Source organism: Pipistrellus hanaki, assembly GCF_964339955.1.
Source record: "Pipistrellus hanaki genome assembly, chromosome: 12".
NCBI classification, from domain to species: domain Eukaryota; kingdom Metazoa; phylum Chordata; class Mammalia; order Chiroptera; family Vespertilionidae; genus Pipistrellus; species Pipistrellus hanaki.
This window is the reverse complement of record NC_140514.1, coordinates 48,196,310-48,210,871: the sequence shown is the minus strand read 5'-3', so window position 1 is coordinate 48,210,871 and position 14,562 is coordinate 48,196,310. Positions and strand designations below refer to the sequence as shown.

Below are 14,562 nucleotides of genomic sequence, written 5' to 3'. Positions count from 1 at the left end.
ATAATATATATATATATATATATATATATATATATATATTTTTTTTTTTTAAAGAAAATATTTATTTTATTGATTTTTTTTTACAGAGAGGAAAGGAAAGAGATAGTTAGAAACATTGATGAGAGAGAAACAATGATTAGCTGCCTCCTGCACACCTCCTACTGGGGATGTGCCTGCAACCAAGGTACATGCTTTTTTAAAAAACACATTTTATTGATTTTTTAGAGAGAGGAAGGGAGAGGGATAGAGAACCAGAAACATCGATGAGAGAGAAACATCAATCAGATGTCTCCTGCACACCCCCCACTGGGGATATGCCCGCAAACCAAGGTACATGCCCTTGACCAGAATTGAACCAGGAACTTTTCAGTCCATAGGCCAATGCTCTATCCATTGAGCCAAAACTGATTAGGGCCAAGGTACATGCTCTTGACCAGAATTGAACCTTTTGGTCATTTGCTGAAAGGGATTTTAAAAAAGTTAATGCAAACCCCAAATTGGGGATTGAGCCCACAATCTGAGCGTATGCCCCAACCAGGAATTGAATCCTGACCTCCTGGTTCATAGGTCGACACTCAACTAGAGTCATCCAGTCGGGCCGGTTGCTTAGCTTTTTTTTTTTTTTTTTTTTAATATATATATTTTATTGATTTTTTTACAGAGAGGAAGGGAGAAGGATAGAGAGCTAGAAACATCGATGAGAGAGAAACATCGACAAGCTGCCTCTTGCACATCTCCTACTGGGGATGTGCCCGCAACCAATGTACATGCCCTTGACCAGAATCGAACCTGGGACCTTTCAGTCTGCAGACCGCTGCTCTATCCACTGAGCCAAACCGGTTTTGGCCGGTTGCTTAGCTTTGAGAGGCATAAAATCCAAGTCGTAATGGACTCCATCCCACACCGGCCCAGTTACGACTTGTTTCAACACATCTCCATGAGAGGTAGCTTCGACCTGACTCACTGAATCTCTCCAGGTATTCATCTCCTAGGGCAACACTCATCTTAGGATGTTTTGCTCATGATTCTATAATAAATTTCATTATCAAATATTTCATTTTTCTAATTAAAAAAAAATCTCCATGGCTACTTCAGTAACCTCGAGTCCTGCTTCTGCCTCTAGCCTAGAGAATGCACAGGAGTAAACCTGGATCATCTCTAACTCCTTCCCTTCTGCCTCTGATTTGCGATCAGGGCAACGATTCTCAACTCTGACTGCCCCTGAGAATCTCCTGTGGAGCTTAAAAAAGTAAGGTACCAGCCTGGCCCGGAGTGGCTTGGTGGTTGAATGTCGACCTATGAACCAGGAGGTCATGGTTCAATTCCTGGTCAGGGCACACGCCTGGATTGCGGGCTCACCCCTCAGTGTGAGGTAAGCAAGAGGCAGCCGATCAATGATTCTCTCTCATCATTGATGTTTCTCTCTCTCTCTCTCTCCCTCTCCAAAACCAATAAGATATATTACAAGCAAACAAACAACAACGGTAAGATATGAGTGCCATCCCAGACAATGAAATCATATTCTTCAAAGAGTAGATGTTAAATTCCATAGGCTCCTTATCTCTATTACCTTTGTAATCCATGCAACTAATTTGGGACCTCAGCACCTCTTAGCCCACTAATTAAATGGTATTTTAATGTTCTTTCCCTCCCTCTCTCTCTCTCTTTTTTAAAAAATATATTCTATTGATTTTTTTTTTTTTTTTACAGAGAGGAAGAGAGAAGTTAGAAACATCGATGAAAGAGAAACATCTATCAGCTGCCTCCTGCAACCAAGGCACATGCCCTTGACTAGAATCGAACCTGGGACCATTGAGTCCGCAGGCTGACGCTCTATCCACTGAGCCAAACCGGTTAGGGCGGTCTTTCCCTCTCTTAACAACAAGCATGGTGGTAAGCTAACAGTTACTGAGGGCTTACTTCGTGTTAAGCACAATTGTAAACTCAGTTATGCACAACTCTAAGGTCAAATCCTTTTCTGAATCCCATCTTATAAAAGAGGAAACCGAGGTAAAGAGAGGTGAGGTAATCTGCCTAAAGCTGCACAAATAAAGGGGGAGTGGGAATCAAACCCACTGTACCTCACAGCTGCGGCACACACACCTCAGGCTTTGCTTCTACACATGCAAGTAGCTCAAGTGGGAATGAGATGTTCGGATTCAAAAACTGAAAATGGTGCTCTTTTTCCAACCCGTGGAACTCCAAGTTCATGGTAAGCTTTTCTCCCACAAATGTTCTTTAAGCGTTTGAAGCCCGTTTCCGGTTTTCCATATGAGAATACAGAGAATGAGTGTGGATGAACAGGGGCCACGTGCTAACCCGACAAGCTCAGGGAAGGCCAGTGTGGTGGCCTTGAAAACCCAGACACCTAAATTAACCACAAAGGGCGGTCTGAAATGAGACTTTTTAACTTAAAGCAGTTTATGGCAGGTAATCATGTCCTAGGCTAGAGTCTCCCTGTCTATTGTGGAATGTCAGGGTAACTTCCCCTTTCCCGGACCCCTCAGGCACAACCAGTGCACCAGGGCAGAGACGATGAATCCTCTCATTGCTATTTTTATCATGTCAACTGATGACTATTAACTATCCTGTACTCAACTATGGAAAAGATGTATGTGTCTATCATTTTACTTTTTATCCAATCCCAGGTTTCCTTGCTTTGCTTTCTCCTGCCTCCCTAGTCTATCACCAATGAATTTCATGTAACCCACTTAAGTCTTTTCTTTTGATTCTAATGTATAAAACAAGGTGCAAAACTGCCCTTCTTGGAGCATTTCCTCAATCCATTGAGATTTTAATTCCTGGCAATTGTTGACAGTTTGGCTTAAATAAACTCACAAAAATTCTCCACAGGTTTGAATGTTTCTTGTGTTGACACACGATACACAGTTTACTAGAACATTATCCATTTTGCCATCTTCAGGGGACTTTATCAACTGTCCATGCTTTTCCCTTGCCCAGCACAGTGCTGAAAAAAGACTTGCAGAGCACACATCTGCAACAGCTGATGTTTGCTTGGCAGCAGTCATGGGTACAGAACTTTGCTGAGAGTTTAGGGTCTCTCTCTCTCTCCCCTAATATATAAAAACTCAGGGTCTGTAATGACGGTCCAAAGGCTCGATTGAACACTAGAAGTCAGTCCTGCAGTCAGTGTTGCCGAGGAAGCTATGGATCAGACCTGGAGAGAGGCCCAAAGAGAGAGGCAGGGTCTGAACCTCAGCCTTTGTGGCAGCTATTGATCAGCCATTGCCTCTCTCTTTCTCTTTGGGCTTTGCCTCTGTTTCTCTCCAGGCCTCTGTGGAGGCTGCTGATCAGACCCGCCTCTCTGATCGGGCTTAGAGAGCATGACTGGCATAGAAACCGATCAATCAGAACCAAATCTGGGTGAACTGTGAGGAGCCAATGGCTGCCAAGGAGGTGGAGCTTTTGACGCTGACTGACACAGAAACCAACCAATCAGAACCAAATTGGCTGGCAGGGGAGGGCAGTTAGGGGTGATCAGGCAGACAGAGGCAGTTAGGGGTGATCAGGCTGGCAGAGGAGAACAGTTGGGGGTGAGATCAGGCCAGCAGGGAAGGGTCATTGGGGGTGAGATCAGGCCAGCAGGGGAGCACTGTTGGGGGCTAGCATCAGGCTGGCAGGGGAGGGCAGTTAGGGGTGATCAGGCATGCAGGCAAAGGCAGTTGCGAGTGATCAGGCAGGCAGGCAGGTGAACAACTAGAAGCCAGTGGTCCCAGATTGCAGTCCCACAGGGATTGGGCCTAAACTGGCAGATGGACATCCCTCAAGGGGTCCCTGAATGGAGATGGTGCAGGGTAGGCTGAGGGAACCCCCATTCCGTGCATAAATTTCATGCACTGGGCTACTAATGTATGTGTGTGTGTGTGTGTGTGTGTGTGTGTGTGTGTGTATGCTTAAAAACAGGTTTATTGATATTGATTTCAGAGAAGAAGGGAGAGAGATAAAAACATCAATGAGGGAGAGTCATTGATTGGTTGCCTCCTACATGGCCCCCACTGAGTATTGAGCCTGCAACCCAGGCATGTGACCTGACCAGAAATTGAACCATGACCTTCTGGTTCATAGGTCGACACTCAAGCACTGAGCCATGCCTGTCCAGTAAGCTTCATATATTTTTTGTGTCACACTAAGGTAAGTGAGGATGAGCAGCTGATTTACTGAGGAAAAGAGTCTAGGAAGAAAATGGAAGCTTAGAGAGGCAACAAATACTAGGATCATAAGAAGCAAGGGTTGTGAATACTGTCAGGTGTCACCTGTGTTGAGAGCAAGCCGGGGAAATGACTGGATTTAGCTATTAGATGGCAGCTGGGAAGCTGAGCCAGGCTGCAGTGGATTGGCACAATCCATGGTGCAGGGAAGGAGGGGGCAGGTCTAACACTTGTGTGAATAGTCACACAGGAAACTGGGAGGGAAACTGGTTCATGCTCACAGGCAGAGGAGGGCTGGACATAGGCTTCCCAGTTTATTTTTCCGAGATGGGCTGGTCTGTGCAACAGGAAGGATGGGAATCTCAGTGCATGTGCTGGTTTTAAAGGGAACTCACTTCCTCTAGAAATGGAGATTTTAGACAGTGTGCAGAGATTTTAGATGGTGTGTGGAGGGAAGAGCAGAGAGAGTGGGCTGGGGGATGCCACAGGAGGGGCGGGGCCTGCAGAGATCTGAAACAGCAAGAGCCGCAGGAAGGGAACAGCTAGGTTGATGGATGCGGGAGGCTGTGACCTCCACGGTGACATACTGTGCCACTAGAGGGCGCCTGGATCTTGCGCTCTGCCATCGAAAAAGGAATGTGGAGGGGCAGTCACCGTGGCCTGTTCCTGGGATGCTTGTTCAATAGGCTGCTCGTTCCTAGTGACCGGCCACAGAACCTCTCGCAGCAGCCGGCCCCGGACAGCTGGTCCTGCCACTCACTGCTCCCGACAGACAGTGGCCTCTCCAGCTGTCCCTCCACAGATGGCTGTGACAGTCATCTGAGAACTGCACAGACATTGCTGCTCAGCGACCCAGGGCCCTGCTCCTGTGAGGGCACTCAGGATGCCGGAACCAGAAGGGCTCACGGTGCCATTATCTCTCTCTCGATGTATCTCCTCCTCTTCTCCTGGACTCCTCGAAGCTTAGAATGAAAAAGTACTACCAGGATGTAATCATATCCCGAATGCGATGGAATAACGTGTGTGGGATTTGCTTTAAAATAACTCAGTGTGGAGGGACAGGGAGTGTGGGTGAAGGGAAGACGTGAAATTTTCCATAATAAATTTAAAAAAACCCACACGGAGCGCTCCAGGTCTCCCTGTCTGTTGATGGACAGGTCGTGCCAGCTGGGCTAGCTTCTGGCTGCGCCTGCCACGGTGCCGAGCCCGCTGCACAGTGGGTAACACGGGTTAGCTTGTGGGTGGTAGTCCTAAGGCCAGGGCTGCTCTTACGAAGAGTCCAGGAAAGGGGAATGCAAGGTTCCCGGGTCATCTCGTTTTGTTGTTTTGTTTTGTTTTGCTAATCCTCACCCAAGGGGCTTTTCTCCATAGATTTTCAGCGCGAGGAAGGGAAGGGGAGACAGAAGGGAGAAACATGGATGTGAGAGAGACACACTGCTCGTCCAGACAGGGAAGGAGCCTACAACCGAGGTACGTGCCCTTGATCGGAAGTGAAGCCAACGCTCTATCCATTGGGCCAAGAATAGGGCCAGGATCTGTGGAGCGTGGCTACAGCACCTGGACAGATTCAAGCCTCACACTGATGATCCTCTCGTGGCAAAGCCACGTGTAAGTCCCAGCACAGTTCTAGCCAAAGGCTGTAGTTGTAAGGTTGACCTTATGGTCCGAACATGTGATCCCAGGAGACTGAGTGATGTGAGCTTGATAGAGTTCAGGTGCATGTAATCGAGTAGATTCGAAACCCACAAGAACATTGTAAACATCTTGGCCACGCCCCTACTTTACCTCATGGAATCCTATCTAATAAAGAGGGAATATGTTAATTGACCATCACTCCATCACAAAGATGGCTGCAACCACTTTGAGGCCAAGTTTCCATAAGGAGCCTTAACAAGCAATCAGCAGGGGCCTGAGGCTACACCCTCCCCACCCTTGTGGGGCTTGACAGGGGACCTTAGACCGAGCCCCGACCCAGCAGGGCTTAATGGAGACCTCAGCCACAAGCCCACCCCAGTGCCAGGCCAGGGGACCTGAGGCCATATATGCCCCCGCAAGGAGCTTGACGGGGGACCTCAAGGTGCACTTCTCATCCTGATGCTGGGCTAGGGGACCTCAGACCACACCCCCTGCCCCAGCACTGGGCCAGGGGACCTGAGGCTATGCTCCGCAACGAGCGGGGCTTGAATGGGGACCTCAAGGTGTACCCCCAGTGCTGGGTTGAGAGAACTCGGGCCATGCCCCCGCTCAGCGGAGCTTGACGGGGTACCTGAGGCTGCGCCCCTGTCCTGGTGCTGGGCCAGGGGACCTGAGGCTGTCCCCCTCCACCCAGCGGGGCTTGACAGGGGATCTCTGGCCATGTCCCCTAACTGGTGGAGCTTGATGGAGGACCTCAAGGCATGCCCTCCACCCTGGTCTAGGCTGGGGGGCCTCAGACAATGCTCCCTGTTCTGGCCCCAGGCCAGGAAACCTGAAGCTGCACCCCTGCCCAGCAGGGCTTGACAAGAGTGGGACTGGCCGGGTCTGGATCTAGCTCAATGGGGAGGGGCCAGCCAGGGTGCATGTGGGTGGGTGGGAACTTGACTCTGGGTCCCATGGTGTGCCCCAGACTCTGACAGGAAGAAGGTTTTCATATACATTTTACTAATTTTCTTTAATCTCTGACAGTTCTATTATAGAGAAAGGGCAAATACCAATATTAAATTATTTCCTCTAATTAATCCCCTTTTAATGTGCACGATTTTTGTGTACCGGGTCACTAGTCTGACTACAAAATAAAGACTCAGCTTGCAGGCCATGGCGCTGTCTCTCCGAAAGACAGAGAGAGAGAGAGAGAGAGAGAGAGAGAGAGAGAGAGAGAGAGGGAGGGAGGGAGGGAGGGAGGGAGGGAGGGAGGGAGGGAGGGAGAGAGAGAGAGAGAGAGAGAGAGAGAGAGAGAGAGAAGCATCCCACCTAGCCCCAGCTTTATTCTCTTGTCTGTCTTCTTTAATCCTGCACCGTTTCCCCACCCCTCAGGTTCACCCTGTCCGTGCTGAGCTCCGCACAAGGATCATCTCTTGTTTGCTTTCAGTTTTAGTCCATGGCAAGTGCTGAGGAGGTGAGCCGTGCTTAGGCCCCAAGCTCTGGCCCCCCAAGGACCATCCTGACACCCTCTGCAGCCCGAACAGCCGCAGGGCTTAGAAGAGCCTCAGCTGCTCTGCAGGGATTCCCTTTGCAGGAGCCTCACCTCGTTCTTTCCTAGAACATCCCATACAGAAGAGCCCCTTTCACTGCGCCTCGAGCTTGGAGGGGGCCGCAGAGGCGGAATGAGCTGCGGCAGAGGGAGGCAGACAGGACCCCACTGTCAGCGGAGAAGGGCCGGGGTTCCCGGCCAGGGTGGGACGGCATTTCCAATCACACACCCTCCCAGGAGTGGTGTGTGTGTGTGTGTGTGTGTGTGTGTGTGTGTGCGCGCGCGCGCATGCGCGCGCACGTGTACGCACGTGAGCGTGGAGGGGGAGGGAAGTGCTGCCCTGACCGCTCAGGGGACCCCCACACTGGAGGCACCACCACCAGCCCCCGCTCAGGGGACCCCCACACTGGAGGCACCACCACCAGCCCCAGCAGCCTCAGGGGGAGGGAAGCAGTGACCGCCAAGCACTTTGAGGAGAAACAGACTTACCAAGTGTGCGGGGGATGGTGACCGGGTGTCCTTGACGGTAGCACTGGCGGGGACATCCAGGAGGGGCCATTTCATCTGCAGGTACTGAACAGAGACAGAGAACAGAAGCGGCTGGTGAGAGCAGGCCCAGGCGCCCCGCGAGCAGGGCAGAGGCTCTGTGGCTGAGCCACTGGCCCATCAGAGACTCGGTGCTTTTTCACCTCACACGCTCCTCACTGTCCCAACGGTCATCACAAGGCAGGACACACCTGTACCGTCACCACCGCCACCCACAGCCCCGTCACTTTGGGGGAACGCACACAACCCTACGAGCAGCCCAAGTGTTCTAAGAGCCTGTCAGTGAGGGCCAGGTCCTGCCTGCTGCAGTTGTGGGACAAGCAGGGCTCCAGACGGCGAGCCCACCCCCTTCCTTCCATCACACACGCTTCCTACGCAACGGCCTCTTCAGAGAGTCTGGTGGATGGATGGATGATGGATGGATGGATGGATGGATGGATGATGGATGGATGGATGATGGATGGATGGATGGATGGATGGATGATGGATGGATGAAAACCATCTGCCTGACACTCGCAGTGACATGGCAATATCTGTTCATACTCAGGGTGCTGAACTTTTTTTAATAAAATGAATTTTTAATTTATTGATTTTAGAGAGAGGGAGGGAGAGAGAAACATCGATTTGTTGTTCCATTTATTTGTGCATTCATTGGTTGCTTCTGGTATGTGCCCTGACCGGGGATCAAACCCCCAACCTTGTTCTATTGGGACGACACTGTAACCAACTGAGCTCCCTGGCCAGGGCCCAAGTGCTGATCTTCACATCATTATACTGTTCCTCAGCCCTGCAAAGGTCATGCAGTATACTCCCTGTCTTTTCCCGAGTATTGTAGAAATCCAAACCAAATACTGTAAATTGTGGACCTCAATTTAACAGATTTCAAATTTAATGGATAAACTATCTGGTTGGTATGTTGTATGTGAAAATGAACATTCTGTTAATTTTAAAGTGCTTTTAAACAAGACTTGTTTATAATTAAACAGATTATTTCTTATTAATTCACTGTCATTCAAAGAAACTTTTAGTAAATAGGCCATATGTTGGGAAAGACACTGTAGTAATTTTTAAAAAAATATATTTTATTGATTTTTCTACAGAGAGGAAGGGAGAGGGATAGAAAGCTAGAACCATTGATGAGAGAGAAACATCGGCCAGTTGTCTCCTGCACACCCCACACTGGGGATGTGCCCGCAACCAATGTACATGCCCTTGACCGGAATAGAACCTGGGACCTTCCAGTCCGCAGACCGATGCTCTATTCACTGAACCAAACCTGTTTCGGCAAGACACTGTAGTAATTTAGCCGAGATAAATATTACATATCAACAACTATAGTCTACATATTTAAACCCAAGAGTCACTGCTTAAACAGTGTTCGGCAAATGATCAGCTCATGATCACACCACATCGAGTGTGATAATTGGCTCTGTTGTGAGTTGTGTGACTCTCAGCAACAGTTTTTTCTTTTTTAAATACATTTTTATTGATTTCAGAGAGGAAGTGAGAAGAGAGAAACACTAATGATGAGAGAGCATCATTGATTTGGTTGCCTCCTGATTGCTACCCCCTGAGGATCGAGCCCGAAACCTAGGCAAGTGCCCTACACTGGGGAACGAACTAGAGCAGTGGTCGGCAAACTCATGAGTCAACAGAGCCAAATATCAACAGTACTGTACGACGATTGAAATTTCTTTCAAGAGCCAAAATTTTAAAACTTAAACTTCTTGTAACTCCACTTCTTCAAAATAGACCTGCCCAGGCCAAGGTATCTTGTGGAAGAGCCACACTCAAGGGGCCAAAGAGCCACATGTGGCTCACGAGCCGCAGTTTGCCCGTCATGGCCCTAGACCTATTCAGTATAAATTTAAAATCACAGTAATACGTACAGATAACTTTTCTGTGAAAGTAAACTTTTTATACATCGTTTATTATAAATAACACAGACGTGTCTATACATCATTTAAATAACACAGACGTGTCTACCTAAGTAAAAACAGGTAAATAAGCAATTTGCCAATTTTTTTTTAACATCCGCATTCTCAAAACCTACGTGATTTTACAGCAGATTTTCAGTTTTAAGGGACACCCCCCTCACGCCTGAATTAGTTCGTTCTAACGAGGTTTTTCTGTAATAAGTCAACATGTGCGCGTGCACACGCACCTTCAGGCAAAACGCTTCTCCTTCACCCTGCCTGGCACAGATTTCGGGAAGCGCCAGCGCAGGGCGGCGAGGGCCTGGGGAGGCGCCTGGCCCTGGGCTTGGGAGCTGAGCGCGGGGGGGTTAGTTCTCGCTCCGCCGGCGCAGGCGGTGTGACCCAGACAAGCGTCCTCACCCAGCCTCCGCTCCTGACGCTGTAAGGCAGGGCTCCGGGCATGCACCTTCCCGGCTGCGGGGAGGATCGGGGACCACGTCGAGGATTAAGCACGGCGCTTTGCATGTGGGAGACACTGTCAAACGGCAACGGTAGTTTTCATAAGCAAACCATCCGTCTCTGCCAGGAGCCACAGCGCCTGTTGTCCCAGTCAACACCGACACAGAGCTCCTGGGCAGCAGACCGGCTCGGGGGCAGCCCCGGTCCCGGGCTGCTCCGAGAATGAAAGCTCTCGCCGGAAATGGAGGCTCCAGGAAGAGGCTCCCAGAGACAAAACAGCCTTTGACTCATCCTCGCACAGGCCGCACAATTCCAGGAAGGGGCATGACCTGGCCTGGGCCGAGGAGAGGACCGGAGGCCCTTCGCTTTTCATGGACCACGAAGACTGACGAAGGGCAGGGCCGGCGTTCAGAAGGGTGTCCACGGGGGAGAAGAGCAATCCAAGGACGCCTCTACCCCAGGCCAGGGGCTCCGGACAGGGGGGTGTGAGAGGGGAGGGGAGGGCGTGGGCAGGCAGGCCTGGCTGCGGGAGACCTGGGGGGTGAGAATGACAGAGGGCATCGGGGGCCCCATGAATAAGGACAGTCTTTCCACTGGGTCCTCTGGGACCGGCACCCCCATGCCTCATACTGCGTCTCCTCTCTCCCTGCCCGCTGATGATCTTCTCCTCTCCCACTCTTCACACCCCCCCCATCTCTTCTCCCCCAGAGCCTAACCGGCATTTAAATGCTTTGAGCCCTCCACGGCCCTGGCTGGGATCTCAGTGGGTTAGAGCAGCCTCCCGATACACCAAGGTTGTGGGTTCCATCCCCAGACATGGCGTGTGCCCTCAACACACACCGGTGTCATCAGTTAAAACCGATCTCCTCGGTGAATGACACCTGATGCACCTAACAGTGGTGTCTGCACAGTAACCCGGCCATGCCATGCCCGCTGTCTGTCCGAATGTTCAGATGAGCCGATGGAGGTGAATACAGGGTAAATGGCTCACCCGCCCTCGTGATGGGAGCTGGAGCTGGGGCACAGGTGTCCTGACTTCATGTCCCACACTTTTCCTACAACACAGGCCGGAAAGCTCTTCACAACAACTTACTGAACACCGCAGCCCCACCCCCAGACTTTTCTTACTCCGGTGGTTTTGTTTTTAGAATTTTAGGAGGGGGGGTGGGGAGGAGGAAAAGGAGGAGGGAAGGCAAGAGGGAAGGAGAGAGAGATCAGCTGCCTCTCAAACATAGCCCGATCAGGGATCGAACCTGCCACCTCTTAGTGTAAAGGATGACGCTCCAACCAGCTGGGCCATCAGCCAGAGTGGGTGGGCTTCTTCTCTCTCCTTTTGTGCCTGGAGCAGGGCTGCCCACCGAAGTGAAGGAAAGCACACATCTGCTCTCCTGTAGGCCCTCCCGCCCCCCCCCCCCCCCCCCGCCCCCGGAGGAGACCAGAGCTTACTCGAGTTCTACACACCACACTCATGCCTCTAGGAGCCACACTAGAATATTTGTTTTTAAAAGCTGAACAACAACCACATCAGGGGCTAACATGTGTCCCAACCCCCACGCCCCCCAAGACACAGCAGAAGGCTCCCAGAACCCGTCAGCTCTACCACACCTGGTCCCCTGCCGAGAGCCTTAAAGACACGCTGGGGAAACCAAGATGGCAGCCCAGAGGAACACCTATACTGCTGCCTCGCACAACAACTTCAAAACTACAACTAAAAGGCAAAGCAGACATCACCCAGAACCACCGGAAAGCCGGCCGAGTGGAAATTCTACAACTATTGTAGAAGGGAAAAGAAAGGACACGGAGACTCAGGAGCGGCGGAGGGCAGAGGGGCAGGAACCCGGAGATGTGCGCGGGTGAGAGGCAGGGCCGGGGGGCTGGATACTCGGCTGGTTTTCTCGAATCGGAGTGAAACAAAGGCTCCCGATAGCGCTGAAATTCAGTCCCGGGAGAGACTCGGGGGAACCCAGACACATATGGGGAGAAACTGGACTGTCCGGCAGCGGGCAGGGCTTGAGAGCAGCTTGCTCTCAGAGGCATGTGCAGCCCTTGCCGTGGGACACTGAGACCCAAGCCTCTTAGGGCGGGGCTGACGGGAAACCAAGTGCCTGCTCCACCCTGAGACCCCACCCCATCCAAGCTGGGCACAGAAGCTCTCCCAGTGTAGACACAGCTGATCCTCACAGACAACTGGCCTGGGGGTCAACTCCACCCAGCGATACCAACAACAATCAAGGCTTAACTACAGCAAGACTGTGCAGCCCATAAAGGGGTGCACCGAGAGTGTCCACCTTAGGTAACTGGGGAGGCTGAGCCACTGGGCCCAAAGGACACCTCGCACACAAAGTTTAAAAAATGTGGCTCTCAAAAGAAATTCCAATGGTTGTACTGTTGATATTTGGCTCTGTTGACTAATGAGTTTGCCGACCACTGCCCTAACCACGCCCGCCAGCCAGATTGATGCCTAAATGCTCCCCCCGTTGGCCAGATTGCCCCTGACTGTCCTCATCGCCCACAACTTCCCTCCCCTGCCAGCCATCTTGTGGCGGCCATCTTGTGTCCACATGGGGGTGGCCATCTTTGACCACATGGGGACAGCCATCTTGTGTGTTGGAGTGACGGTCAATTTGCATATTACCTCTTTATTATATAAGATTATTAATAACAAACTATAATATTCGCTAATGACTGATTACTATAATGTAGCATTCATTTCCCTTACAGGCCTTACACGCAGGCACACCACTGGGAGCGCACTGACCACCAAGGGGGCAGCTCCTGCGTTGAATGCCTGCCCCCTAGTGGTCAGTGCATGTTATAGCAACCCGACGTTCTGCTGGTAGGGCAATTTGAATATTACCCTTTTATTATATAGGAAGGAGGAGGATAAGGGGTGCTGCTCCTCTTTTACTTAATGCTCTGGGTCCCTTTCTGTGTCTCGGGTCCTTGCCCAGGGCCCTCCTGGGGTGACCCCGGGCTAGGCGGGCTGCTTCTGTGGGACTCGGGCCCAGGCCAGGGACTCTCTGAAGGGAGCTCCCTGGGAGCCACAGCCCCCCTCCTGCAGGGAGGCGGAGACTGGGTCCTCCAGAACCCCCAGCTTAGCATGGAGGCTGTGCAGATTAATTGCAGCTGTGCCCTGGAATTTCCCCAACATACAAATCTTCATGATGTAAAACAGCTGGGAGGAAATCCCAGCATGCCCCGTACAGAGGCAGCACTGCCAATGAGCTACGGGGATTAACCCTCCGCCTCCCAGGAGGTGGGGTCCCCCCCCCCCCCCCAGCTGGTTTGGAGTGGACTGGGCTGTGGGAGAAGACGCCCACGTTCTCCCCATTCACAGGCTCTCTCAGGACACCCTTCAAACAGCTCCTGTGACAGAGCCCCGCCTGCCCCTCAGAACCCCTTCTGCTGCCTCCTGGAGGGAGCGGCAGGCCTGGTGCCGAAAGAAAGGGCCCTTTTCTCTCGTTTTCCAGTCTTTCCCGCCTCTCTGGCCCCCAGTGGTAAACAGACCCCGGGGCCCCTCTCTGTAATAAAGACCTCCCTCTCAGGAAACCGTGGGGCATGCAGCCATCCAGGAGAGTAGGCTAGAAACCTGCCCCCGCAGACAGACCACCACACAGGCGTGAGGACATGTGCAAGATGCTCTCCACTTCCTTTAAAAAAATTTTTTTCCTATTCATTTCAGGGAGGAAGGGAGAGAGAAACCTCAATGATGAGAGAGAATCGTTGATCGGCGGCCTCCTACACCCCCTCACTGGGATGAAGCCAGCACCCCTCAGTCCTAAGGATGATGCTCTGATCCACACAGCCAAGCCGGCTCAGGCTCCACTTGCTTTTTTTATTTTTAATATATATTTTATTGATTTTTTTACAGAGAGGACGGGAGAGGGAGAGTTAGAAACATCGATGAGAGAGAAACATCGATCAGCTGCCTCCTGCACACCTCCTACTGGGGATGAACCCACAATCAAGGTACATACCCTTGACTGGAATCGAACCTGGGACCTTTCAGTCCAAAGGCTAATGCTCTATCCACTGAGCCAAGCCAGCTAGGGCTCCACTTCCCTTCAAATGCGATTTTTTAAAAAAAATATATATTTTATTGATTTTGTACAGAGAGGAAGGGAGGGAGAGAGAGAGTTAGAAACATCGATGAGAGAGAGTCATCGATCAGCTGCCTCTTGCACACCCCCTACTGGGGATATGCCCGCAACCAAGGTACATGCCCTTGACCGGAATTGAACCCGGGACCCTTCAGTCCCCAAGCCGACGCTCTATCCATTGAGCCAAACCGGTCTCGGCCAAA

General features: G+C 51.3%; 2 protein-coding genes across 2 annotated transcripts in view; one reads left to right on the top strand and one right to left on the bottom strand.

Annotated features, from left to right (window-relative positions):
• TCF7L1 (transcription factor 7 like 1) overlaps nt 1-14,562 on the bottom strand; it is a 161,869-nt gene that overhangs the window by 11,850 nt on the left and 135,457 nt on the right. The window contains exon 4 of the mRNA XM_084900233.1: nt 7,828-7,911. Within this exon, the coding sequence (XP_084756359.1) occupies nt 7,828-7,911 (84 nt within the window). The remainder of the gene's footprint in view (nt 1-7,827; nt 7,912-14,562) is intronic.
• Nucleotides 1-14,562, top strand: part of CAPG (capping actin protein, gelsolin like) — a 119,960-nt gene that overhangs the window by 79,986 nt on the left and 25,412 nt on the right. The gene's annotated exons all lie outside the window — the stretch shown is intronic.